The sequence below is a fragment of the Furipterus horrens genome, unplaced genomic scaffold (genome assembly GCF_987537825.1).
Source record: "Furipterus horrens unplaced genomic scaffold, mFurHor1.1.pri manual_scaffold_3, whole genome shotgun sequence".
NCBI lineage: Eukaryota > Metazoa > Chordata > Mammalia > Chiroptera > Furipteridae > Furipterus > Furipterus horrens.
In genome coordinates, this window is record NW_028327173.1 from 202378476 (window position 1) to 202404088 (window position 25613).

General features: G+C 51.6%; 1 protein-coding gene across 7 annotated transcripts in view; it reads right to left on the bottom strand.

The window, feature by feature from the left end:
- The window catches only part of TTC7B (tetratricopeptide repeat domain 7B), a 215858-nt gene that overhangs the window by 25270 nt on the left and 164975 nt on the right, over positions 1 to 25613 (bottom strand). For 5 of the 7 annotated variants that reach the window (XM_090271294.1, XM_090271292.1, XM_090271291.1 and 2 more), the window contains 3 exons: positions 25394 to 25444; positions 16384 to 16524; positions 4422 to 4624 (listed from right to left, as the gene is read on the bottom strand). In XM_090271294.1, the coding sequence (XP_090127420.1) occupies positions 4422 to 4624; positions 16384 to 16524; positions 25394 to 25444 (395 nt within the window). The remainder of the gene's footprint in view (positions 1 to 4421; positions 4625 to 16383; positions 16525 to 25393; positions 25445 to 25613) is intronic. The other 2 variants (XM_090271296.1, XM_090271295.1) reach the window with 1 other exon arrangement.

Genomic DNA, 25613 nt, shown 5'->3' on the forward strand with positions numbered 1-25613 from the left:
ACTTCAAGCCTGGAATATGTCTGCTCTACCAGACCTGCCTCAGCTGAAAGCCACCCCTCAGGTCCACCCATCCGTTCTCTTCCTTCCCTACTGCAGAGGTGGCCAGGGCCTCTGCTGCCCCCTCCCCATCCATGCCTCCTGGGCCCGGCCCTCTTCACAGCTGCCTTGGACACGTCTGCCTCCCTCTCTCCACACGCCATCCAGGCCGCCAAGCCCTGATGACCCCACCATCTGCTTCTGTTCCATACCTTTGCCAACCTGTCAACTGGAGTGGGGGGGGGGAGGCAGCGTGGGCGGACTGGAGCATCGTGCTCACACGCCCGAGGACAAATTCATTTCTCAGCAACCCTTTTCCTTCCAGCCTTATCAACTCCCCTCCGCACAACCTCCCTGGCTCCCTTCCACGTTTGTCTCTCCCTGAAAGCTCCTGTTCCCCTCTCCCCTCACATCTCAGGCGCTGCCCTCAAAAGCCCAGGCTGACGTGATCAGAGGACAAGCAGATGTCCCTGTTTGCAGAGCCTGTCCCTGCCCTGGTAACTCTGTCCTCGGCTACCCCGAGTCTCCGTGGCTGTCCTTGGCTGGGGCAGCGTCGCCGAGGGGAGCCATGCGCTCTGCCCTGAGTCCCCCTGAGCCGCTCCCCGACTCCAGGCCACAGGAAAACTGGCGGGGAAAAGGTTCTCTCTGCTTTGGTAATTCATTTTGTATACTGGGAGCGAAAGGCTTTTAAACCTAGCACGCGAATATATGTAAATTTATACACTTGGGCAAAGATGATATGAAAATATGCCTCTAGACGTTCTGGAAAAAATCTGATCAGTCTATGAATTCCTCCCCTTGCCAACACTGCTTTGTGATTCCTCATCCCTTCGGCTCACGGCGCCCTTCACCCGCCCACACTCCGCTCTCCGCCTCTCTTGTCTTGTGCTAACGCATTATTAACATTACACACATTATCTCTCTCCTCCCTTCTCTCCATATGTGAATTTAAACACATATGAAGGCTGAAACTGTTAGAAAATTGTCAGTTTTCATTGGGGTTTAATTTAATTTCTCTTGTCAAGTCTGACCTTCTATTAACTGGAATGACTACCATCTGCCTCCGAGTCCTTCCTGCTTTGAAACAATACTAATGTGTTTGCATTTCTGCTTAAATCGTACCTCTCCTCCAAGCTGGGTTGGGCAACCTGGCACACGCTGCCACTCACAACCCAGGAAGTGAACACGTAATTGTTCTTCATGGACCGAGCCCGAGCTTCTGACCGTTCGTTCACAGCTTGCTGCTGTCACCACGAGCTACCTGGTCCCCCACCTGGGGCCTCCTTCCTTCAAAAGAGCCCCTTCCGACTGCCCCTCCTGATCCTCTCCTTCCCCGTGCGCATGTGTGGTCACCCAGACACACTTCCCTCCTCTGGGTTTTTCCATGAACCATGATAGGCTCTTGTGGCTCCTTCTCCTGGAACTTCTTGGTGGTCTCTGGAGTGCATGTTCTTCAAACGCCTTCTAGCCTTGACCTTCTGAGTCCTGAGCTGACGTGGCAGGGGCCCGGCCCAGACCTCCCTTGCACAGCCCACTCCCTGAGTGCCAGGCAAGTGCCAACTCCAGGCCTGCCTCCCTCTGCCACATAAGTCCAGGGCCCTGGCTCTTCCCTGAGCCTTGTCCTGGTGAAAAAGACAGCTTCTGGCCTCACTGCGGGGCCCTTTTTCTACACTCAGGGGCTGACAAACCAGTCTGGTGCCCGCGAGGGCCAGGCAGGATCTGTTGTGACTCAGCAAGAGATTTTCAATTCCCATGCTTAATTTGTGTGTGGTGCTCACCTCTTCCCCACTCATACAGCTGAGGAAACTGAGGCACAAAGAAGGTGAGTAACTTCCTAAGGTCCCCAAGCCAGTGAGGGACAGAACTGGGATTCTAGCCCAGGCCAGTGCAGCCTGGAGCCCCCTCCTTGGCTGTCTTCCTCCCTTCCTCTGCCCAAAGCCAGAGACACCCAGCTCTCCCGCGTAGCCTGGGGAGGAGGGCAGGAGTGGGGGCTGTGACATCTCAGGGCAGGAGGGCCTGAGTCCCAGGGCTGTCCCTCCATGGCCAGCACGCACTGCTCCCAAGGTCACCCGGAAAAAGCCTTCCCAGCCACCCCGTGGGGGTCACACTGACTCCAGTCACTGGGCAATTTCAGACTGCGGGAACCTGAACTCCTGGTCTTTGCCTACCTCCAGGTGGGATAGTTTTTGAATACACCACAATGCACTGAGAAAAGTCTTAAGAGTTGATCATTATCGCTATTTTTTCCTGGTGAGACCTCCAAAGCAGCTCATGTCTCTGAGCCGGAGCAGGCGCAGTTGATGCCCATGATCCGGCCAGCAAGGCCACTGTCACCGGGCCTTCCCTCTCCAGCCCTCCCATGCCGGCCCACTGTGGCAGCTCCCTTTTCAAAGGAACGCGCCTGGCATTTGTCAGGGGCTCAGGTGTCCTGACAAGCTCCAAGGGTGAAACAGAAAACTTTCCTGGTGCGATTTTCCTCTGTGATCTTGTCTCGTGTGCTCCCCTTGGGGATGGATAAGAAATACCTCCCTGAATAATTCATTGGCCCCGAGGTAGAAACACGCTGACTTTTAGTAAAAACGCTGGGCACACGGCATGGATTATACCTCTCCTGCAACACTCTAGAAAGACCACGGAGGCCTCAAAATTCTTACAAATGCCTCTTACGATAGTGAGACAAAAATTAATATTTTTAGTCAAACAAACTAGTAGCATTTGGATAATGTGTAAAGTTCTAAAGCTGTAGTGAGCTCATAAAGGGAAGTGGAAAAAAATTAAGTAGCTGTAATTATTATAAAGTCTGATTTATTTTTAAAATTGAAAATGATTGTCGTTGGTTTTCTATTGAATGAGCACCTACTAGGTGCCAGGAACTCTGTGAGGCTTCTCATGTGAATCATTTCATTCAGTTCTCACCAATGGACTGGGTAAGTCACAGACCAATTCACAGAACTACTGAGGCTCCTGGAGGTCAAGCAACAAGCCCACGGTTTTCCAGGAGTGAGGACGGGGCTGCATTGGGACCTAGGTTTGACTGGGAAGCACACACCCTTCCCACAGTGCCAGGCGCTCGGGCCTGGGCATTCTCCTGCTGAGAACCAGCAGCTACTGCTCAGCTCCCTCTACATGTTACAATGTCACTATGAGAAAGGGCAAGAAAACAAAGGCTTTGGAACCCTTCGGACAACACTTTACTTATTAGTTACAAAACCATATCCTCTTAACACCTGCCAGAAACTCACAGCCTAGCTAGTTGAACGTTTTCATTTCACAGAAGGGAAAGAATGCAGAGAGCTTATGGGCTTTTCCCAAAGTTAAAGCGCAGCCATTGATACTGCTGGGACCAGAACTCTGTCCCTGGACTCTTTGTCCAGTGCTCACTCTCACGTACCTCACACTCCTGATTATGGACCCTGGGCTCCCACGGGCGGTCAGAACAGAGGGCACCTGTGCTTCATTGCAAGGCTTTCCTTTCCTGTGGTTCATTAAATCACAGATGTCCTACCGCTGAGCATCAAACAAGAATTCAGAACCTCCGCCTGGCACGCAGACCCGGAGAAAGCGGGACAGCTTTCCACCTGCTCCATGGACCTGGTTTCCTTCTGCGTTTCGAACCTGACTCACACAGGAACAGAAGAGCAGACTGATGGCCCTGTAGCAGCCGCACTCAGTGTATGTCCTTGACAGGAGACACCCTCCAGAGAGGGTCAGTCTGCTCTCCCACCTGCGGAAGCTGAAGTAGTCAAGTGGCCGGCTCCAAGGCAAGGGACAGGGGAGCGCAGCGGGGCAGCCCCAGGGCCTGGCCTGGCCACCCAGAGTGTGACGTGGGTGCACACCTGCAGAGCCAGCACTGCACACTGTGGACACTGCAGTGACTTACCTGGGTCCTCGGTGCCACAGGCCTCCCCCCACCCCCATCCCCACAACAGGACGACAGGGTGGCCCTACTCGCCAGCGGCCTTGGGGACAAGCTGGAGTCTCTGGCTCCCTCAAGGTAAGAGAGTTACCAGTCTGTAAAGGGCTCTGACTTTTGTACTGAAGTCTCCCCAGGGGGTGGACTCCCCCCAAGGGCGCTGCTAAAAGCAGTTCAGACCAAGATAACAGTGACAGTGCCCAGGGCCAGAAGAATGTCTTCATTAAATCCTGAGCCACAGGGTGGCTTGGACGGTGGCCAGGGGACCCCTGCCTCAACCCCCCTGCTGCAGCACAAGGCCTCCGGCAGGGCCCCCAGGGGCCCTAGTGACACCTATGACAGCAGAAGCGGTGCCCGCTGGCCAACCGCCTCTAGCCTTCGAACCAGAATAGGGTTTGAGGGTCATGAACTACCTACTGCTTCCAAGGGCAGCCCCATCATAGAGCGGGGGTCCCGCCGCTGTCAGACTCACCAGCCGCTGCATGCTCTTCACGTGGGTGGGGCTGATGGATAAGGCTTCCTCGTACCACCGCCGGGCTTCGTCGACGCTTCCGCGGAGCTCGGCAACCTGGCCACGCATGTACAGGACGTTGTGGGACATTGGGAAGAGGTTGGCGGCTTCCTGGGTGCAGGCCGTGGCTTCTGCAGGCTTCCCGATGCCAATGTAGACCTCAGCTGTGGGGGAGAGAGCGCAGGCAGATGACTCCTGCTTCACTGACCTTCATAGGCCCCATGAACGACTGTGACCCTGACTGGGGACATTTACCGTCCCCCCACAGGAGTCTGGCAGGGGCCCATGTGGAATGCACAGGGCCCAGAGCCAGCCAATGCCCCACCGGAGGGGGCTGACTGCAGGCTGACGCCCACTGCTGCGCAGGGACTCATGCCATGGAGTCTTGGAGGGGACCACCACCGCAAGGACAGCGAGGCCTGCGTGCACCCCCGCCCCCTCCAGGACACGCACCCTCAGGGCCTACCTAGAACACCTGGTACCTGGGACACTGCCCTCAGCTCTGAAGCACAGTCAAGGGCCAGAGTGAGCCCAAGGACAAGCAAACCAGAGGCGCACAGCCCCTCATAGGGCAATGACCCTGCCCTCCAGCCTGTCCTCCTGGTGCCAGAGGTGTGGCAAGGGCAGCCGCTAAGGCTGGGGCTCACACGTCTGTGGGCGTGAAATCACACGGCTGCTCTATCAAACCCTGTCCGCCAGCCAGGGAGGGTTACCGCACCCTGGAGACTGTTACCTGTACCCCGTCAGCAAAGCCTGGGAAAAGCCAAGCTGCCACTTTCTAAAAAGCAGGAAAGTGACCTCTCCTCCAGCCTCAGGCCTCCACTCTTCCAACTCTACGTGGAGGGTCCTGGATGCCCTGCAGCCCAGGCATCCCCGAAAGAGCCCATCACGCATGCCAAGTGCCACGTGTCTGTGTCCCAGGTCCACGCACGCTCCCTCTGCTTCATCATCTTCCCGGTGCGGGGCCATCGGACTCCGCTTCCCCCTCCTCAGCCGTGTCTGTCCAGAGATCACTGTCCAGCGCCCTGCTCAGCTGGCTGCTGCGCCCTGGGACCACTGACCCCTTCTACCTCCAGGTCAGACTCTTCCTCACCCGTCTGGGCCTTGACCTCCGGCCTCCACCCCTGGCAGTGAAAGCTGTTTGCCCCACAACTGTAGGTCACTTATATGTACGTTGATATACTGTGCATGATATAACGCACAGGAAAACAGAAGTAGAAGAGGGACACAATAAGAAGAAATAGAGAAGTTTTAGTATTTTCCTCGCATACCTAATGAGCTGTGCCCTGGAGGCAAGGCTCCCTGGAGCCCCTCACCTCCTGCCATCGGAGCGGCACAGCTGCTGCCAGACCAGCCTCCCAGGCAGAGCTCTGGGTGGGTTGTCCCCCTGCAGAAAAGCACTGCGGGTCCCCTTCTATGTCCCCACCTCCAGCTTCAAGCCCCAAGACTGAAGAAGCCCAGGTGGTGTGGTCTGTGTTTACGCTGCTGACTTTCGGACCTTGACCAGCCTGGATGGCCCTTTCCCCGAGCACGCTCCATTCCCCGGTGACCACATTCACATCAGCAATGACTCTCAAGCCAGGAGAAAGCCCTGGAGAATGCAGTCTCGCCGTGGTACAGACCCATCTGGCAGCAGCCCCTCTGTCCGACACCCCCCTCCCCTCCCCTGGCAGCAGCACTGAGATGATGATGGGCTGGCCCAGGGACCCATGGAGAGGCTGCAGTGCCTCTCAGACATGGGAACTCAGGCCGTTGGAACACAGCTTCCGGGGCCCTGAAGGCGGCTGAGCAGGCAGCATGTCTGCCTCACATGCGCTTGGGATTCAGTAGCACGCACTGCACGCAGAAACAGACAACATGGTCTGTCCTCAGCTCGGACCCAGGCAAAGCCATCCCCCCTGGGAGATGAACACCCTCCGGGTGACCCCGCAGAGCTGGCTGATGCTTTTCAGTAACATGATTCCCTCCAGATTCTTGACAGAACGAGCCGGATGTGCACCCACTGTGGGTCTGAATCCCTGAGCGCGGCAGCCACTCGGGAGAAGTGCCCGGAATGCTCCTTTCACTGCACACTTGTTCCTGACTTGCTTCGACTTTTGGGGGGCTTATGTACATTTCCAAGATCCCCAGGGCCTAGAGCTGTCTTCGGGTGGGTAAGACACACTGGGCCAACCTTCTAGATAAGATCACTAGGGAATTTTTTAAAAAGCCAACTTGAGAGAGTGGGGACTAAATGCTTCCAGAATTTTTATACTGAGGTTCAAGGGCGTGGGAGCCTTCAACACCCCAACAATGCATATGCAAGTCCTGTTCTGTGAGGGTCCCCCCTGAGACCAAGGATCTTCCTCACCATGTGTCTTCATCAGCCACATGTCTGAGCTCTTGCTCCCTTCACGTGATGAGGAAATGGAAACGGAGCTGAGCTGAGTCATGATCAGAAGGAGGGGAGAGAGATCCTGGCTTCCAAGGACTTCTTTTCAGTGGCACGGAAGTTGTCGCCAGTGAGGCTTGTGCTCCGAGGCAGACGGGGCACACAAAGGCTGCGGCTGCTCCCGAAGGCCTCATTTCAGGTTCAGGTGGAAGGACGTAGGACGCAATGTCCCGCAGTGATTTGCAAACCATTTTTCCCCACGGAGCCTCCTCTTTTCAAAGAGATCTGAAGAGTGGGCAGCGCCCTGACTGGTGTGGTTCAGTGGATTGGGTTTCGTCCTACAAACTGAATGGTCGCCAGTTCAATTCCTGGGTTTCGGGCCAAGTCCCCAGTTGGCGGTGTGCGGAAAACAACTGATAGATATTTCTCTCATACATCAATGTTTCTCTCCTTCTCTCCCTCCCTCCCCCTTGCTCTAAAAATAAATAAAATCTTGAAGAAAAAAAGAGTGGGCAGCTTGCCTTCCTCTTGGCTTGGTCCCCCCTCCTAGCCTCGGAGGCACCGTTGGGGACCCCAGGGCTTTAGAGCACCCAGATTGTAAGCCACGGTGTTGTGAGAACCGGAGGATTTGGTCCCTGCGCCGGGCCTGGTTGTGGCCGTGAGCAAGGCAGTCAGCTTCCATGGGGCTGTGCACTGGCCAGAGGGGGCCTGGGGCTGGCCCGCATCTCTCTGAGGGCAGCGGCAAGGACCGCCAGGAGGCGGAAGCCTGTGGCCCAGAGCGGTTGAAAACGGTGAGGATCGTGCTTCGTGGAGCCTCACCCCTCCAAGACTGCAGTGAGGGAACTAAAGGGACTAGAGTTAGAAGGACCCACCCAAGCCCGCAGCCCCATGTCGCTGAGCCGGTGCAGTTGGGAGATGCGGGTCCGGCCCCTCCATTTTACCAGGACCCTTTGAGACAGAGGCTCAGGGTACAGGCACAGCTCGGACATGCCGACCACTCCCTTCCATTTTTTGGGCCTTTCCTCACCCTCACAAGATTTTAAATGTTGGGTGGCGGGTGCTCATGTCCCTGTTCCAGCCCTTTCCCTCTTCCATTGAGATTCTCTTCCTTAGTCGTTCTCATCACACAGCCCTGTGTTCAGTGCCCACCCCACATTTCTGCTTCCTGCCCAGTCTGGAGTACGGGCTTGAATATTTAGCAACTGCCTGACACTGTCACTGGCCTGTTCTCAGGCACCTGACACTTCCAAGTTCCAACAGGACTCGGCTTCTCTTCCCTACTGACCCCACATGTCAGTTCTTCACCCAGGCTTCCCACGGCAGAAGATGGAACCACCGGCTGTCCACCGACACAAGCCCCAGACGGAGGATTCTTCCCCTTCCTTCCCCGCTTCCACCCATCTAATCCAACAGCAAGTCCTATCAGTTCTATCTCAAGTGCATCCCAGGCTTCCACGTCCCTCCACCCCCACTGATTCCACACCTCACCCAGGCTGCGCTCCTCTTCCACATGGGCCGATGCTCCTGACTTTCCCGTTGCTCTTTCTGCTGCTGCTTCGCTGCTTCCGTTCCATTCTCCACATCAAAGCGGAGTGATTTTTAAAAACCTGTCTTAACCTTTCACTCTCCTGCTTGAAGTCCCTCAATAGCTTGTCAATGCTTTTCAGATTAAGTTAAAAGACTTGGGACTTCTGGCCAAGATGGAGGCCTAGACAGACACGCTGCATCTCCCTCCACAACTAAGAAGGAATACAACTACCTCAAAACTAGAGACAACCAGAAGTTCCAGAAAATCAAGCTGCATGGAAGTCCAACAAACAGAGATATAAAGAAGAAATATTCATCCAGACAGGTAGGAGGGGTGGAGCCGAGGCGGAGAGGACGTGGTGTGGTGGCAGCAGCGGCAGGCTGGCAGAAAGCGCAGTCACACATTTTAAAATCTAGGGAGGGACACCTGGGGAGCGCTCCCAGCACCAGACCAGACCACACCCACAACTCACAGTTCCAGCGCCGGGTAAAGTAAAGCTTCATTGTTTTTGACTGTGCAGACCAGTGGGGGTTGGCGTGGAGGCAGAAACTGCTGGTCTCTCAGCAGAGTCCAATTGTTTAGAGGGCCCCCACAGTCCTAGAACGTTCGCAGACCCACCCACTCTGGGAACCATGGCCAGGGCAACAGCTAGAGGGGCACCAGTCCCATATGAAAGTGGGAGAAGTGCCTAGAGGGGGGACAAGTGCTGAGCAAGTGGCATTGTTCCCTCTCAGGCCCGTCCCCCACATATAGCGCCACAACGTGGTGAAACAGGTCACCTGTACTGATGAATACCTAAGGCTCCGCCCCTTACAATGTAACAGGTGTGACAGGTCTCCCTAAGACACAGAGGCAAACAGACATATGAGCCTGTCACAATGAGGAGACAGAGAAGTATGGCCAAAAGAGGGAATGGATCAAGGTTCCAGTGGGAGAACTAAGCGATGAGGAGATAACCAACCTAACAGACGAGGAGATAGCCAACCTAACAGACATAGAGTTCAAAACACTGGTGATAAAGATGCTCACAGGCTTGACAGATATGCTTGAGTATAGCAAACACATAAGGGAAGAAGTGAAGGCTATGATAAATGAAATGAAGAAAAATCTACACAAAACCAATGGGGAAGGGAAGGAAACGGGGGTTCAAATCAGTGATTTGGAACATAAGGAAGAAAAAAAACAGTCAACCAGTACAGAATGAGGAAACAAGAATTGAAAAATATGAGGAGAGGTTTAGGAGCCTCTGGGACAACTTTAAACATGTCAACATCCAAATCAGAGGGGTGCCGGAAGGAGAAGAGAAGAGCAAGAAACTGAAAGCTTATGTGAAAAAATAATGAAGGAAAACTTCCAAAATTTGGTGAAGAAAATAGACATACAAGTCCAGGAAGCACAGAGAGTCCAAAACAAGAGAGACCCAAGGAGGACCACACCAAGACACATCATAATTAAAATGCCAAAGGTGAAAGATAAAGAGAGAATCTTAAAAGCAGCAACAGAAAAGAGAGTTAGCAAGCCCTGGCTGCTGTGGCTCAGTGGCTCGAGCGTCGGCCTGTGAGCCAAGTGTCACTGGTTCGATTCCCAGTCAGGGCACATGACTAGGTTGCACATCAGGTCCCCAGTTGGGGGCACGAATGAGAGGCAACCACACAGTGATGTTTCTTTCACTCTCTTTCTCCGTTCCCCTCTCTCTAAAAATAAACAAATAAATAAGCAAACAAATAAATAATAAAGTCACATACCTTAAAAAAAAAAAAAAGTTACCTACAAAGGGATGCCTATAAGACTATAATCTGATTTCCCAAAAGAAAGTTTGCAGGCAAGAAGGGACTGGCAAAAAGTATTCAAAGTGGTGAAAAGCAAGGACCTACAACCAAGATTACTCTATCCAGCAAAGCTATCATTTAGAATGGAAGGGCAGATGAAGTGCTTCCCAGACAAGGTAAAACTAAAGGAGTTCATCATCACCAAGCCATTATTATATGAAACGTCAAAGGAACTTACTTAACTAAAAGAAGATCAAAACTATGAACATTAAAATGACAACAAACTCACAATTATCAACAACTGAATCTAAAAAATAAAAGCAAAAAACTAAGCAAACAACCAGAACAGGAACAGAATCATAGGTGTGGAGATCATTTGGAGGGTTATCAGCTGGGAGGGGGAAGGGGAAGAAATGAGGAAATGGTGCAGGGATTAAGAAGCATAATTGTTTGGTACAAAATAGACAGGGGGAAGTTAAGAATAATACAGGAAAGGGTGAAGCCAAAGAACTTATATGCACGACCCATGGACATGAACTAAGGGGGGTGGGATTGCTGGAGGGTAGGGGAGTACTGGGCAGAGGAGAGAAAAGGGAAAAAAATTGGGACTACTGTAACAACATAATCAATAAAATATACTTAAAAAAAACAAAACAAAACTTGGCCAGACCCTACCTCCCCTGGGGCCCTGCCATCTCTCTAACACCTGGAGCGCGGTGGTCCGCAGGCATTGGCGCCTGCCACCCTGGGCCTCCCGCCGCCGTCTGGACCGACTGCTCACCAGCCCTCGGCTCTCTGCTCCTGGTGCCCAGGCCTCCGCTGGCTCCCGCGGGGGGAAGACCTCTGTTCCCTGTTCTCACGGGAGCTCACTCTGCTCCTCCCAGCACCGGGCACAATGCGGAGTAAGTCTCTGCCCTTGTTTTGCCTTGAATCTTACACTGTATGGGGCGTTGTCTGGCTTCATGACCAGCGACCCCAGCGTGCCGCTCCGATGGCGGCACGAAAACAGATGCTCAAGGAAACCGTGTCCACCCACGAGTGCCCCCCTTGTGAGAACTGGGGTTCTGGGCCCACGCTGGGTGGGTCTGGATTCTGGCCTCTCCGCTTAGGCAAGTGCCCTGACAGCTGTGTCTCCGTTGCTTCATCTGTAAAACGATGGGAATAGGGTATGTATGCCCCGTAAGGCTATCACGAGGACCAAATGAGCTAAGACAGATAAAGTTCACAGAATAACGTCTGATACGTGCACAGTCCTTGGTAGACGTGGGCTACCTGCAAGTTGTAGACCATTAATTAAAACCCACCCCCAGGCAGAAGAAGAGGCAGGTCTGGGGTCGCTGACTGATCAAGGATGACACTGCATCAGGCAGGTGTGACCCCCGGGGACGGAGCGCTCCCGCCCACAGGCGCTCCCTGTGCAGCGACAACGCACCACCTGTCTGGGAGCTGCCTCCTCGCCAGGGGGCCAGGCCACAGGGTGGTCCCTCCACCCTGCTGCTGTGGTCTCCTGGAGGGTGGGAGGAGCCCGGTAGGGGAAAGGCGAGAGGGCCAGGCCAGGCCAGGGCCGAGGGATTTGTCAGAGTGTCCGGCTTCAAATTCCCAGCAGAAATCAGAAAATCTGATCTTGCACATCTAAGAATAGCCGTTGGTTTCGACTGTGAGAGGTGCCAAAGTGAAAGCTATAATTATTAGTAAGTAACAAGCAGAAATTAACCACCTACTGCAAAGTCATTTTTAGCCGCCATCCCAGTGTGGAAATGAAAGATGGGCACCAAGAAGGTGCTGGGCCTGGGAGAGGCTCTGGTTCAACTCTGAATCGCTGTGAATGTATTTCCAATGGTCAACAAAGAGGCTTACATTCTAAAGAAGAAGTTGGGTCAAGAGTCAGAGGTGTCTTGAGGTGTAATAAACATCAAAGGCTCTACACGGCCTCCAGCCCTGCCGCAGGGGCGCTAACCTCCATCTAGCCTGACTTTCCTCATGCAAAACAGAGGAAAGAACCCCCAACCTTCTTTGTAAGATGATGAACATACAAATCGCACTGGAAGATACTTGGAACTTTCAGGAAAAGAGACTGCAGAATGGGCAGCTGCTTTCTAAATATCATATGCGGCCCAGTAGTCATAACGAAAAGATCAACAAATGCACTTTTTAAAAACTGGCGGAAAAAAACCAAAAAACAGAAACAAAATAAAAAGGGGGAGAAGTATTTCTGGCACATATCACAGACACAAGGCAAATTTCGTTGACACATACCTAATGCTCACAAATCAAAAAGAAAAGCTCAGTGCCTAAGATAAATGGGCAGACGTCATGAACAGACTACTGACATTCCATTGCTTGCGTTGGCAAGGATGAGAAAAAGTGCTTGTTCACACGCTGTTGCCTGGAACGTAAATTGGTACCGTTCTATGGAAGGCAACCCAACACAGTTTATCGAAATTACAGAGTCCACACCCTTTGCTCCATCATTTCCACTTTGAGGAGTTTATCTTACAGATGTAGAACAGTGTATAGAAGGATATTTACTGATGCATTGTCTGTAACAGCTAAATACTAGAAATAATCCCAACGTGAATCAAGGGAGTCCTGGTTAAGTTCCGTAAATTCGCACAATGGGTTCGCACGCGGAGCTGTTGAAAGTGAGAGCCAGCCTCCCGTGCGGACAAGCACTGACTTCCCAGTGTGCAGCATCTCTGAAGGGGCACAGACTACGGACAGTGGGTGCCCGTGGTGAGGGTGATGGGCTCGAGACAGGAGGGAGCCTTTGGGCTCCTCGTCTTTGTGCCTCTTCAACTGTGTCCCATGTGCATGCATTATTTCTTCAAAAATAATTGAAATAAAATAGTCACTTAGGTGCCAACAGACCAGGGGAAGAAATATGTACAACCCATGCAGGTCGGCTGCCAGGTATTCTGTTGGAGCCTGAGGTACCGGGGTCTGAGGTGTCCAGGACAGGAGGATGAAGTGCTGAGGGGAGAGGGCGCAGAGGATGCCCAGGGTGTGGGTCGCACCACACCAGAAGGGAGGGACCCTGTGCCAAGCATCCAGGTCCATCTGGGTGTGTGCTCCCCACTGGCCTCTGGCCCTTTCCCTCACAGAATAGATGGAGGTTCAAGTGTCCTATTCCTGATCTCTTTGCCATTCAAATGGACATACAAGTGGCCGAGGGCCCCTCTCAAACACTCGGGTGAAAACCTGAAGTCATCTCAGAATGACTTACCTACAAGCCTCAAATCTGGAGCAAGGCCATCGCTCCCATCATGTGCTACCCCCCACGCTCACCGGAGAAGACCACCACGAGAGCAGAGACCCACAGACGCCACTGAAACACCATGGCCTTGGGTGTGAGACCGTGACCTAACTAGTGTTTTCTAAAGCTGGCAAAACTTACAGAATCGGCCAGTATTGCTAGAGCTGATGACGGACATAAGTGTTACCTGGTTTCCGTCAGTTGTCAAAAAAATGGGGGTCACTTTTAGTTTGCCTCTCAGCAAAGTAAAGCTCAAACCATGTGCTAATACTTCACAGTTCAGTGGGGGCTGTCTGTTCAGTGAATTCCTTTTGAACTAACAGCTTCAAGGACTATGTGAATACATGCTATGATTCTAAATCTTAACTCTAACAAAGTCGCTGGTTGGAGTCAATATGGCACAGATCCTATAGATTCCAATTCACTCCACTCATCCATATTACGTATAATGTTCACTATACGCACATAAGTGCTATGCATATTCTGCCCAGAGTAAGGCAGATATGGCATCTGTTTTCCATAAGTTCAATTTCGCCAATGTGTAGCATGTTAAAAACCACATCCGGTTATGAGCAATGAGAGCCTTACTATGTCCTATAGACTAGGCAATGAGAAATGGAGGTTATGTGATTTATATAAAAATTCAAGGACAGCTCCAAACTGTTCTTCAGTGTTCTAATGAGCAGCTACAGAGTTTCCTGCCAAGAGCCCTGGCCAGCCATGCAATGAGGAGCGGAGCCTGGATAACTGAGCGAGGGGCAGCAAGCCACAGGGCTAAGCTGTCCTGGAACTTAGCTGACACTCACTCAGGCCATTAACTTTTCCATGAAATAAGTGCTGTGAGGTCAAGGGAGCTAACTCCAGCCCAGAGGCATCACCTTCAGCTCTTCCGGTGTTCTGGATGTTAGCCCTTCAAAACTAGACTTCGGTGGCCAATGTGCAAGACAACCTTGCCCCCACCCTGGCCCTGCAGGTTCAGCCAGTCTCTCCCAGCCAACACTAACCCATAAGCCCTTTTTTTCCTGTTTTCTGCAGTCACTGCTCATAAAGGCTACTGAACAGGACAGGCACCTGGACTGGGGACTGGGCTTTTCTGCAGGACAGCAGAGGAGAAGGCATTGCTGTGCCCCTGCCCTGACGTCAGCGCTTCCAGGACCCGCGAGAGCCCCAGTGCTGGCAAGCGTCGCGCAGGAAGAACAATCAGCACATTCATGAATCATCCCTTGCTTGTTTAGAAGAATATAATTTTTTAATTTATGGTTGCTGTTACAGCTCAATTAAGGATGCCCCCACAGCAGAGGCTGGCTGAGCTTGCCTCTGTGACATGCCAAAGCCAGGTATCCCAATCGTGCTTTCATATACAAAGATCCGCCAATGGTGCCAAACAAGGTCGAACATCATACAATTAGCCTTGGCAGAAAAGGAGTAAACAGATGGACAATGGGGGATAATAAGCACTTTCCCAGCCAAATTTGGGTTTTTACCATGCGCCCCAGAGAGTCAAGCCTGGGAAGGCCCTGGTAGCATCTTGTAGGTTGGTTGAGTGGTAAAACATGAGGAACAGAAATTACCTTTTATATAAAAATATAAAAAGTAAATGAACAGCTTTCACTTGTTCGGAGTCTCTGTAGAATGGGATTCTTGTTGCTAAAATTGCTTGCATGCTGGATTTATTTTTGATTTCCAGCCACAGAAAAGCAGCCACGTAAAACTCCGGTGGGGCTTTGTACCTGCTTCCTGGGTCAGTTCTCACTTCAGCAGGTGCGGTACCTGCCTCCCTCTCTGTGGATTTCCAGGAGTGCCATCAGAGGGGGAGCGGGGACATCCAAGACACTGCCCCTCCCCTGTGTCATCAATATGCCCACCCCCTCTCCCAAGAGCTCCAAGAATTCACTGCCAGAATTGCTAGGTACTGTGCTCATCAACCCTAGGAAACAGGCGCTATTAATCCCACTGTACAGATGAGGAAACGGAGGCTGAGAGGAAGCTCTTAACTTAAGTCTATACAGCTGCTGAGTAGTAGAGCTGGGACTCCCCTCCAAGTCTGCAGGACTTCTAGACTTCTGGGTCTGGGACACCATGCTGTGCTGTCTCCTGCAAAAAAAGTCTGGGGCATAGCTCTCCGGCCACTGCTGCAGCCCAAGCCTCACCCTCCCATCACAAGCTCCCTGCAATTCCTAGAGTCCAGTGTGGAAGATCTTTCCCAGATGCCTGCTCTGTGCCCGGCTCTGGGTCAGGGTATTGGGGCAGGGGAGGGATGGGGAGATAAGGAGTAACTCATGGTTCCTGCAAAGAAGTACAGTACCTCCCCTTATCCAAAGTTTTACTTTCTACGGTTTCAGCGACCCACAGTCAGCTGCGGTCCAAAAATATTAGATGGAAAACCCCAGAAATAAAGAACTCATACGTTTTAAATTGCACGCCATCCTGAGTAGCACGATGAAGTCTTGCACCATCCTGCTCCATCCCACCTGGGACTAGATTGTCCCTTTGTCCAGCATCTCCACGCTCTATACACGACACGCCCATTAGTCGCTTAGCAGCCATCCCGGTTCTCAAATAGACGGCTGGCTGCAGCGTGGCGGTGCTCGCGTTCAAGTCGCCCCTGTTTTATTGAATAACGGCCCCGAAGCGCGAGAGTAGCGAGGCTGGCAATTCAGGTGTGCCGAAGAGAAGCCGTAATGTGTTTCTATGTTATTATCAGTGATCGTTGTTAATCTCTTACTATGCCTAATTTATAAATTACACTTTATCGTAGGTATGTATGGAAAGGAAAGAACACAGTACAGGGCGGGTCTGATACCAACCAAAGTTTTAGGCATCCTCTGGGGCCCCTGGAACGCATCCTCTGTGGACTGGGGGTGGGGCCACTGTAGCAACATTCTGGTGTGACTGCAAAAGTTTTGCTCTCTCCTGATGAGGGGCTGTGGGCTGAAGAGGCAAGTGCCCCCCTGTAGGTTGGGGGAGGGGTGGGGACCCCAGCCCTGGGGGCAGGGCGGTACCTGCGTGGAGCCAGATCTGTGCCAGCGTCATCCAGGGGTGGAGCGGGCCCTGCTTGGGGGCGCTGCTCTGCAGAGACGAGGCCACCTCGGACAGCGCCTGCTCCACTCGCGAGGCGGCCACGGATGTGGCGTGGATGGAGCCTGTGGGAGGTTTGCGGGAAGACGGCATCAGAAGTGAAAGGGCAGACCCAGCCAACCACCCGCCCGCCCCTACCACGCACAGACAGGAGCTCAAGACGTACAGACGGCCCTTTTCCCGTCACGTTGCTGAGTCTTATGGTACGTGAAGAAATACAACCGTGGCGGCCAGAACCTGACTTTCTGCCCTTTGCTTCTGCGAATCTCTCAGTCCACAACCAGAGCTCATGCTAAGCTCAGCGCTCCCTCCAGAAGCTCAGTCTGCACGTGTGAGTGCCGGGGGCGGGGAGGCGTGGGGCCAGGACACAGCCGGGACACACCTGCTAAGCGTGGCCTAAGTGAAGCCTACTGAGTGAACTTACAAAGCTCCCCTGTGAGGGCCCGATCCTGGGGGGCAGAGGCAAGAACTGCACTCGTCTCCTGGGGTGATCTTGGGAGTAAATGGGGCCCATTTCAGACAAACCCGGCAGCTTCCCACGTCATCCCCTGGCCTTCCGGAGGTGGGCAACACCCCTAGGTTTGAAACCGTAGTCTAGAACATGACTTAACTGCAGAAAAAGCACACTTCTGTCTTTTGCACAAGCAGCTCTCGATCATTAAGGCTAATAAGAGACGAGGTGAGGATAAGTTAACAGCGAAGACGCCTGGACCCCGAGGCTGCCCTGCCTGACCCTCACGGAAACCCTGCTGACCGGGAAGGTAAGGAGGCGACAAAGAGCGCAAAGGATCTGGTAAGAGAACTTTCATTCGGAAGCCAAAGGAGTCCAAGGACCCATCCCTCCTCACGGTGACCTGCTAGAGGCCCCGATGACCGATGACCGGAGACTGCCTCCTTAAACAGGGGCTTGTTCCCTGCCTCTTCCCAACGTTCACTCCGGACGGCATGGTTTCAGAACTCAGAGCAGGAGTCTCCGTTATTTCAAACTGAAAACTGTTGATGTTTATTTTCTCGAGCAACGCTCGTAATTTATAATTCATCATAAAGTTTCATATGAAGATAAACATCATTAGTGGTGACTATCGACTCATCATGGTTAAAACACTGATAATATATGAAGACAGGTGCTGGCTACTCAGATAAACTGAGCTGGTTATACTCTGGATGAGACAAAGTTGTGAGCATGCGAATAATTTCTGTGGGGCTTTGAAAGGCGCCATAATGTTTTCATCGTAAGGTTACGTCTCCGGAGAGGCCGGCCATCCATATTGTGTTTTGACTGTTCCAGCATGAAGGGAACATGGATTTCTCTACATACACGCAACTCCTCCTGCGGGGCTTTGGTGCAGGAGTTATGGGAGGTGGATGGCAACCAGATGGGGAACCTGCCTTGTGTGGGTCACCCACACAGAGAGAGCCCATCTGGTCCTGTACAAAGCACCCAGGGAGACATTTGGTCCACACCAAAGGGTCCTGGAAATTTGGTCCTATCAGAAAACCTCCATGAGCGCGGGGGCCCCTGGCAGACTGTCCTTGATATGGGTCCACACTTGGGAAACATCCCTGGGTTCTGAATTTCAAGGATCCTTTTGGCATGGACCCAATGTCTCAGGAGACATTTTAAAAGAAACAAACATCCTGCAAGGGGACAAGCTAGAGCACAGCACCCCAGGGAAGGACTGCTGAGCTCCCCACAATGAATGCTGCCATGGAAGGAGCAGAGGCTGGAGGCCCAGTTAAAGGGCCCTGATGGGTGCCGTTCTGGTGCAGGGAACTGACAGAGCTGGGCAGAAGGTCGATTTTGCTTAGACAACGTGTGTCTGACTACTTCAAAATATCTCAATGGCAATTCTGATTAGGATGCTATTTGTTTTTCTTCCTCAGGTCTTGTTTTGTTTTTAACCTTCCATGGAAAAAAAAAATTTTAACTTTGATAACTAGGACTTGATATGATTTCCCTGAGATTTTTGTTTTTTTAGTAGCAACTATCAGTTAAATAAAGGAGGTTATTGTTGCTATATCCTGACATTACAAAGCTGGCTGACCTTCCCACTGACTTTCCTGAACACGTGGTTCTCAGCCTTGGCTTCACCTCGGAATGACTTGGGGATTTAAAAACTCATGGTGCCGTAGATATATCCTAGACCAACTGGATCCCCAACTTTGGAGGTGGGGCTGGGCATCCATTTGTTAACCACCCAATGGATTCCAAGGTGCAGCTGAGACTGAGACCCACTGACCTGGAGGGACAGGAAGCAGATGTTACTACCACTCGGTCAAGAACAGCTTGAAGGCGGATTCTACTTGTGCCAACCGGCCTGGGCTCTACAGCTTCCCTGTAGCTCAGCAACCTGGGGACAGTGCGTCTCAGGCTTCTTGGTCTCACAATCCCTTCAGACTCTGCAATGTTGTGGGGACCCCTGAAGAGGTTTTGTTTACGCGGGTCCTATCTATGGATATTTACCACATTAGAAAGCAAATGGAGGTGTGATTAAAATATTTAGTCATTAATTAACTTCAAAATAACAAAGGACTGTTCTAGAAAACTCCTGTAAATTCTCCACCAGGTTCTATGGCTCCTTTGCCACAAGAATTTAATGACTTTTAGAGGGGCTAGTTTTGCTTTTTGGATTAACTGTTTTGTTTATTTAGTCCACAAATGAACTAATTAGAACCTTTGCCTAAGTACCTTCCTTTGTGGTATCTATGCACAGTTAATTCTCACAAAAATGTTTCACTGTGAATAAGGTCTGGCAAATGGTGATGATGATGATGATGACGATGACGATGACGATGATAGCTGTGGTGGTTATCCGTTTTAGAGAACATTCCATGTTTCAGGTGTCGTGATTAGCACTTTGCACATATTATTTCACTTAATCTTGAAACAATTTCTTGAGGCAAACTTGAGACTGAATGAGCTTATATGATTTACCCAAAGTCATACAGCCAACAGAGAGCAAAACGAGGACTGGGACGCGAGTGGGATTCCAGGTCTAGCCTGTCAGTCCAGCTCTGAGAGCCCCTCCTCCGGGAAGGCCAGCGCGCGCTGCTCTCTTCTCCGACCGCTGCGCTATGAGCAGCCCGGCCCCGTGGGGGTGGGTAGCACACTGTGCAGCTCCCACTGTCTCAAGTTCACGTGAACTGGCTCTCCCACTGGACTGTGCGTGGCTCCAGGTGACAGGGAGCATGCATTCCGCTTTGGTCTTTTCAGGGGCTGACAATGTAGGTCCAGAATAGATGTTTGCGGAGTGAACGAGGGAGGGAATCCCAACAGCAGATACGTCGCTGTGCGACATCTGGGGGAGCGGCCCCCACTTTGGGATGCTCTACTCTGCTTCCCTAGTCATGGCGCAGAGGCCAGGGCTTCCCTGTCTGAAAGGGCCTCTCAGTGTGGCTGCCACCACATCCAACAGCCTGGGCGAAATGTGACAGTGGCACACAGTGGCACCTCATTGAGTGATGCCCCCCACCTCCAGGATAACAAACCCATTAAAACATGGGGCATGACTGAGCTTTACCATAAATAACTTTTCCCTTCCTAGTCAGTCCCTTTTTCTGCACGTGTCACAAAGGTTGCCTTCCAGGTCTGGGCGACATTCTAATGCTCTGAGCTAGGGATGGATATTAGGGCACTCAGGTATGTACTAATAATAGCGGGGGGCTAACAATAATGGTAAGGTTATTTAATAGTTCACATCTACTATTCTTGGCAACAGTGACACAATAAGTCAATTTCTTCCATTGGATTAGAATCTGGAGAGGAGAAAAAGGGCTAAACATCATTATGAATCAGGATGGATGTATCTGATTAAAAAAAATCAAAGTATAATCAAAATAACTTGTGTCTTACTGTCTCATAGGACTGAAATTGTACATGTCAAAATAGATACTGAATTTTGATACATGGGCGCGACCAGCTAGAAGTGCTTAGTCTAACCTACATATTTTTAAAGCAGCCTTTCTTCTCTCCAAAGCAAAGTGTTCCTAACAGCATCCACCGGGGAGAAGAGGATTATTGCCCCAAGGGAAGTTTCCAAATGGAGGCTCGAAGAAGGAATCGGAGGGAAGGATATAGGACATACTCCTAAACTGAAATCTGAGCCAGAGAAATAAGCTTCCAAACAACCAGGCTTGATAGGTAAGCCAGGGACAGTGCCCCGGGCCACTGTGCATCTTACTCCTCTCATTCATTCCAGAAGCGCTTGTCTCCGTGGTAACCCTGAGGGCTGAGCGGCTGTCATGCTCCGGCAGGTCCCTCTGTCACAGGACCCAGGGGCTCGGAAACCACGGGAACCCGGAGCTGATCAGGCAGAGAGAGCATGTCCTAAAACCTGGCCCAGGCTCTGTGACCTACTTGCCCGAACGGCCCAGGGGGCATGAGAGGCCAGGAAGCTGAGGAGGTCTGTATTTTTTCAAGCTGACTGCTTTTTCTTCCCTCACCCAGATGCCCAAGAGGAAATGTTATCCCGGACACCTGCTACAAGGGCAGCATGCCACTTCATGAGCTGTTCTGATCCCTACATCCAGGGTTTTCATCTGAGATCCCCTTGGACCACTGTGTATGGGGGTGGGGGAGGGACAGGCAAAGCGAGGACCCAGGACCTGTGGCCCAGAAGCCTTGCCCCACAGGCTAAGAGGACCAGAAACAGAGGCCACTGACCTCAGGAAGCTGTGAGTCAAGCTTTGAATCCCTCCCAATGATGCCTGACCCACGCTCCTATCATATGCCGAAGCCTGTTGAGAAATCCTGTCACAAGTAGGACACTGGGAACAGTCAGCTCAAATTGCCTCTGCAGCTGAAGCCTGTACAAAAGTCCCTTTTCCAAAGCACGCGGCATCTGTGGGGCATTCCACACGGACCTCGGATGCGGCGGTCACACGGACCGCAGCCCGCCCTTCAGAGTTCACCATTCAAAGGGATCCCAGAACCAGTGACTTTGTTAAGCCAAAGGCATAATAAACCACGTGGCTTGGTTATGTTCGATGGCCCTGTATTCTCACAAGCAGGTCACTGAACACACGGCACACATTTACAGTCCAGCTGTCCTCTGGGCTGTGACGGTGGCACTAAGTAAGTGGCTGTAGTCTGAAGGATGTCCGCCTCCCGTCTCCCCTCCTATCTTCACAGCATGTAGAAGACAAACTAGGTATCAAATGAATCCCTGCCCGCCTCATGACTGGCAAGCATCACGGTCCAGAAACAAGGGGCAGCTGCTACATTATGTGCAGAAAACATCCTCCACCAAAGGAAACTCAGCAGACATAGCTCCTACGTGGGCTCAGGATTCTGGCTGCTCTTGGCTTCTCGGCCCCAGAAATGGACTCAGGAGCCTCACGTGCATGAATATGGGACCATGCCGGAGCACGTGGCCCCGCCCCAAGTCCCCTCTCTCTGCCCCTCACCCACAGTCCCTCCACACGGTGCCCCAGCAGCCACCTGCCCTCCCCACGTCTGCTCTGGATAGAAACAGCTGCTCCGGTATCGGGCACGTCCATGAATCTCTACGTATTTTCCCTCGGTCCTGAAGTGATTCAATGTTATCTGTCAATAGAGTCTATTCAGCTTCCAGTTCTTAGAAGCTGTGCCCCCAAAACTATTAAAACGAGAAGGAAAAAAAGGCAGCAATTCACCTCTTAAAGACCTTGGCTACTAAGGAGCAATCTGAATGACTAAGCATTCTGCCAGAGAGCTGTGCTTAAACATTTTCATTTTTAGCAGGAAAAGAATTTGTCTCTCAAGATAGGGCTCCGGAGCACATCAGCCCGGTGCTGCAGACTGCTGGCAGCCCCGTGACCCGTGCACACCGCCAACTGTGCGCCTGAGAACCAGGCTGCCCTCGGGGCTGGAGGAGGGGGCGGCTGAGGACCTAGTGATGATGGCCTCTGATTTTTTGAAAGGGGAGGACAGATAAGCGCCCACACTCACCACAGCTCTCAAATTAGGTGTATTTTCTCTGTAGCCTTTTTAAAAAAACACTAGCCATCTTGGCCCGTGGCCACACCCTGTGGGCATCAGGACAATTCCCATCTCTGCTGGAGGGCGTCCTGTCTCCCCAAGGAGGTGGCTTTGGGGTGGTGGCCTCCTCAAACCCCACTGTCAAGGACCTCCCTCCCATGTTTCTAATTCCGAAGGCTGCCACCTCCCCTCTTTGTAGCGTGTCCACTAATGCGAGGGGGACATAGGGCTGGAGCTGCTTTATGGGCAACTGCCTGGTCCCACCCAGTTCCCACGGACAAGCAGGCCTCCTGCTGTGGGTCCCTCTGAGAAGTAACTCTGGTCACCAGCCTAGCAGATAATTTCCTTTCTCACTGAGGGGAAAAGAGATTAAGACACCAAGTCAATCAGGACAGTCAACCCCACTGTTCCCAGACGAGATCCCCATTTCCCACTGACTTGAACAGAATCATCAAGCACAGTTTAAACCTGACAAAACGTGCCTTCTCCTGAAAGGGAAGGTTCCTCCCGGGGAAAGCTCTGGGGAAGGATGGCGCCGAGGCAGGGAGAGGCGGGTGTGTGTGGTCACCGGCAGGCATGCAGGGGTGGCCCGGCAGGCTGCTGGCGGTGCAGGCGGGGCCAGGTGGTCACACGGAAGCATGGAGGGACGCCGTTCACGTGCATGCAAGGAAGATGCCAGGTGTCGGGGCCCTGGGCTGGAGACAGTACCTGCTGGAGGACCACACCGGGCAGGTGCCCCATCTCCATCAAAACCCTCCGGTGCTTTGCATGTTCCTGAGGCTGAAGTGCCCCTCCTTCTGCCCGGGGAAGGCTGTGCTTGCCTCTGAATGCGGGCAGCGTCTGGGAATAGCCTCCCAGGTCTGGGCGGTGTCCTAATTACTGGACAGAGACTCCTCAACTTTTCTCTGAGAGCCATTTATTATTGACTTGTCCATCTCCTGAAATCCCACCCAATCTTGGTTCAAGAAAGGCACCACAGAGCTAATGAAGGAGATTTGAATTAAAGTAGCAAGAAAAGGTTTATATTTGAATCATTAGGGCTGAACCTTTAAGATGGCCAGCCTTCGAATGCAGCGGCGTCAGCCACAGAGGAAGTTTTTCATAGAGAGATTTTAAAAAAGCTACTTAGTTCTATCAGGTGAGGACACAGGGCAAAGTATACCACCTGACTAGTTACTTCCTGATCACAACATCCATTTTTTGAGTGTTAGAAAATGCAAAGTCAATAATAAGATGCTAGGCATAAAAGAAAGACAAAAACCTTACTCCCTTGAATTTATTTCTCAACCTTATTTCCATTGAGAGGTGTGTTTTTTCATTGATCTGTTTATTCTCCCCTCCTGGTTACATATTTCTAGAGGAGCAGCAGATTCAGCAGAAGCAGTGATACGAGAAACTAAGTCGAGAGCCCAAGTTGGCGTTCCTGACTTCAGCACGTTTTCGGAAAGGAGAATAAAATGTCAACACTTTTTTTCTCAAAGGGTGACTGCTAGAGCCCACGAGTCGGGGGCGCAAGGGTCTAGCAGTCTAAGGAGTGGCGGGCAGCGGCAGTGTGGACCAGGCCCTGGGCAGCTTCCCCCCGGAAACCCCACCTGCCTGGACCGCAACTTGGGGAGAAGGACACCGACTGAGGCTGTAATCAGGCCCAGCTGCTGGCCAACCACAGACGCAGGCCTGTGTGAACATGAGGACACGTGAACTTCCATCTTTCCAGAAGGGGAAACTAAGGACTGGGGAGGCCGAATTCGCTGCCTGGGTTCCCCTGCAGAACTGACCCTTGAACCCAGGCTTCCTGACCTTTGAAAGAACTGGAGCTGTGCCTGTGGGAAGTAGAAAATATAAGTCCCTTGTATAAATACATCAAGCCTCAAAAACAAATATAAGCCCACTTTAACTAATGAGGACTGCGGGGGAATTTTAATGTAATCTCACTTTCTAAAAAGTAAGCCTTTTTAATGTATCCAAGGAGCCTGACATTGAAAGGAGCCTGGCAGTGAAATCTCTCTCTTTTTTTTCTCCTGAAGAATTCTAATGTGAGGCTAATACCAAACATCTGTTTTCTACTATGGACTTTTAAAAGACAAAATAAAGTCACATGTAGGTTGAGCTAGAATTCAGAGGAAAAATCACTTCCCTGAAAGGTTTATTTGCCACAAGCAGGAAAGGTTTCCGATCATCGCAAATGCACTAAATCACCATGAGCACAAGCATTTCCCAAGATGGGTCCTTGGAACAGGGATTCCACAGGGTAGCTTGGAACCCTGGGTCCAAGTTAAGAGCATCTTGAATTTTTTTAAACTGCAGGACTTCTCAGAGCCTTTAATGCACTAATGTGAACTGTGAGTCTTTAAAAATATTTGACCAGGGAGAATCGGGGGTCTAAAAAACAGCCTTTGGAAAGAAAACGTGATGATCCACTAATGCCTTAAAAGAATGTCACCTAAAATGCCAGTCTTATACCCAAGGAACTGCTTAGTCTCCTTTAAATTTGTGTAGATGTTGTTTAAGGTTTATGATGTCTGTTTAGCTTATTTTAGGAAAATTAATGATTAGAATTACTTTTCTACATAGTGATAATGGTCGAACTGGAAAGGAATTTCAAGATTCCACTGGTTCCCTCTGCCCAAAATTTACAGAGGGCCCGCGGTGGGGGACACCGGGGTTCTCACACTTCTGAGCCACACCCGCGGGGTTGCCCACCCATCTACTCACGCCCTTGCTTGGGCGCTTTCCTGCCTGGCCTTCCTCTGTCGTCCTTCCTAGACAAGTACTGCCTCCTCGGTGTTTAAGGTCCAAGCTGCGGCGGAAGCATCGGAATCGCGGGGGAGAGGAGCCCCAGGGGGCGGGGTGGGCAAGCAGGTGGCCGCTGGATGTCCGCAGCATCTCAGCAGCCGGCAGCCGCAGCACACATTCCATGATGGAGAAGCGGGATTCTGAGGCCCTCAGAAAGGTTAATAGATTGGTAAGCTACTTACTAACTGAAAAAAGGGAGGGGAAACCATGAAAGTATACTTCTGGAGAGTTGCCTTGGAACAACAAATCAAACCGAAAATTAAAATCAAGAAACAAAACATTTGAAAAAAAATCAAAATTAAGGCTAAAGAAGCAAGTAGAGTTCTAATAACCTTCCAACTGTAAGTCTGGCTGTCTGGAATCAGATTCCAATTCAAGAATGAAACATATTTTCCCACTAAC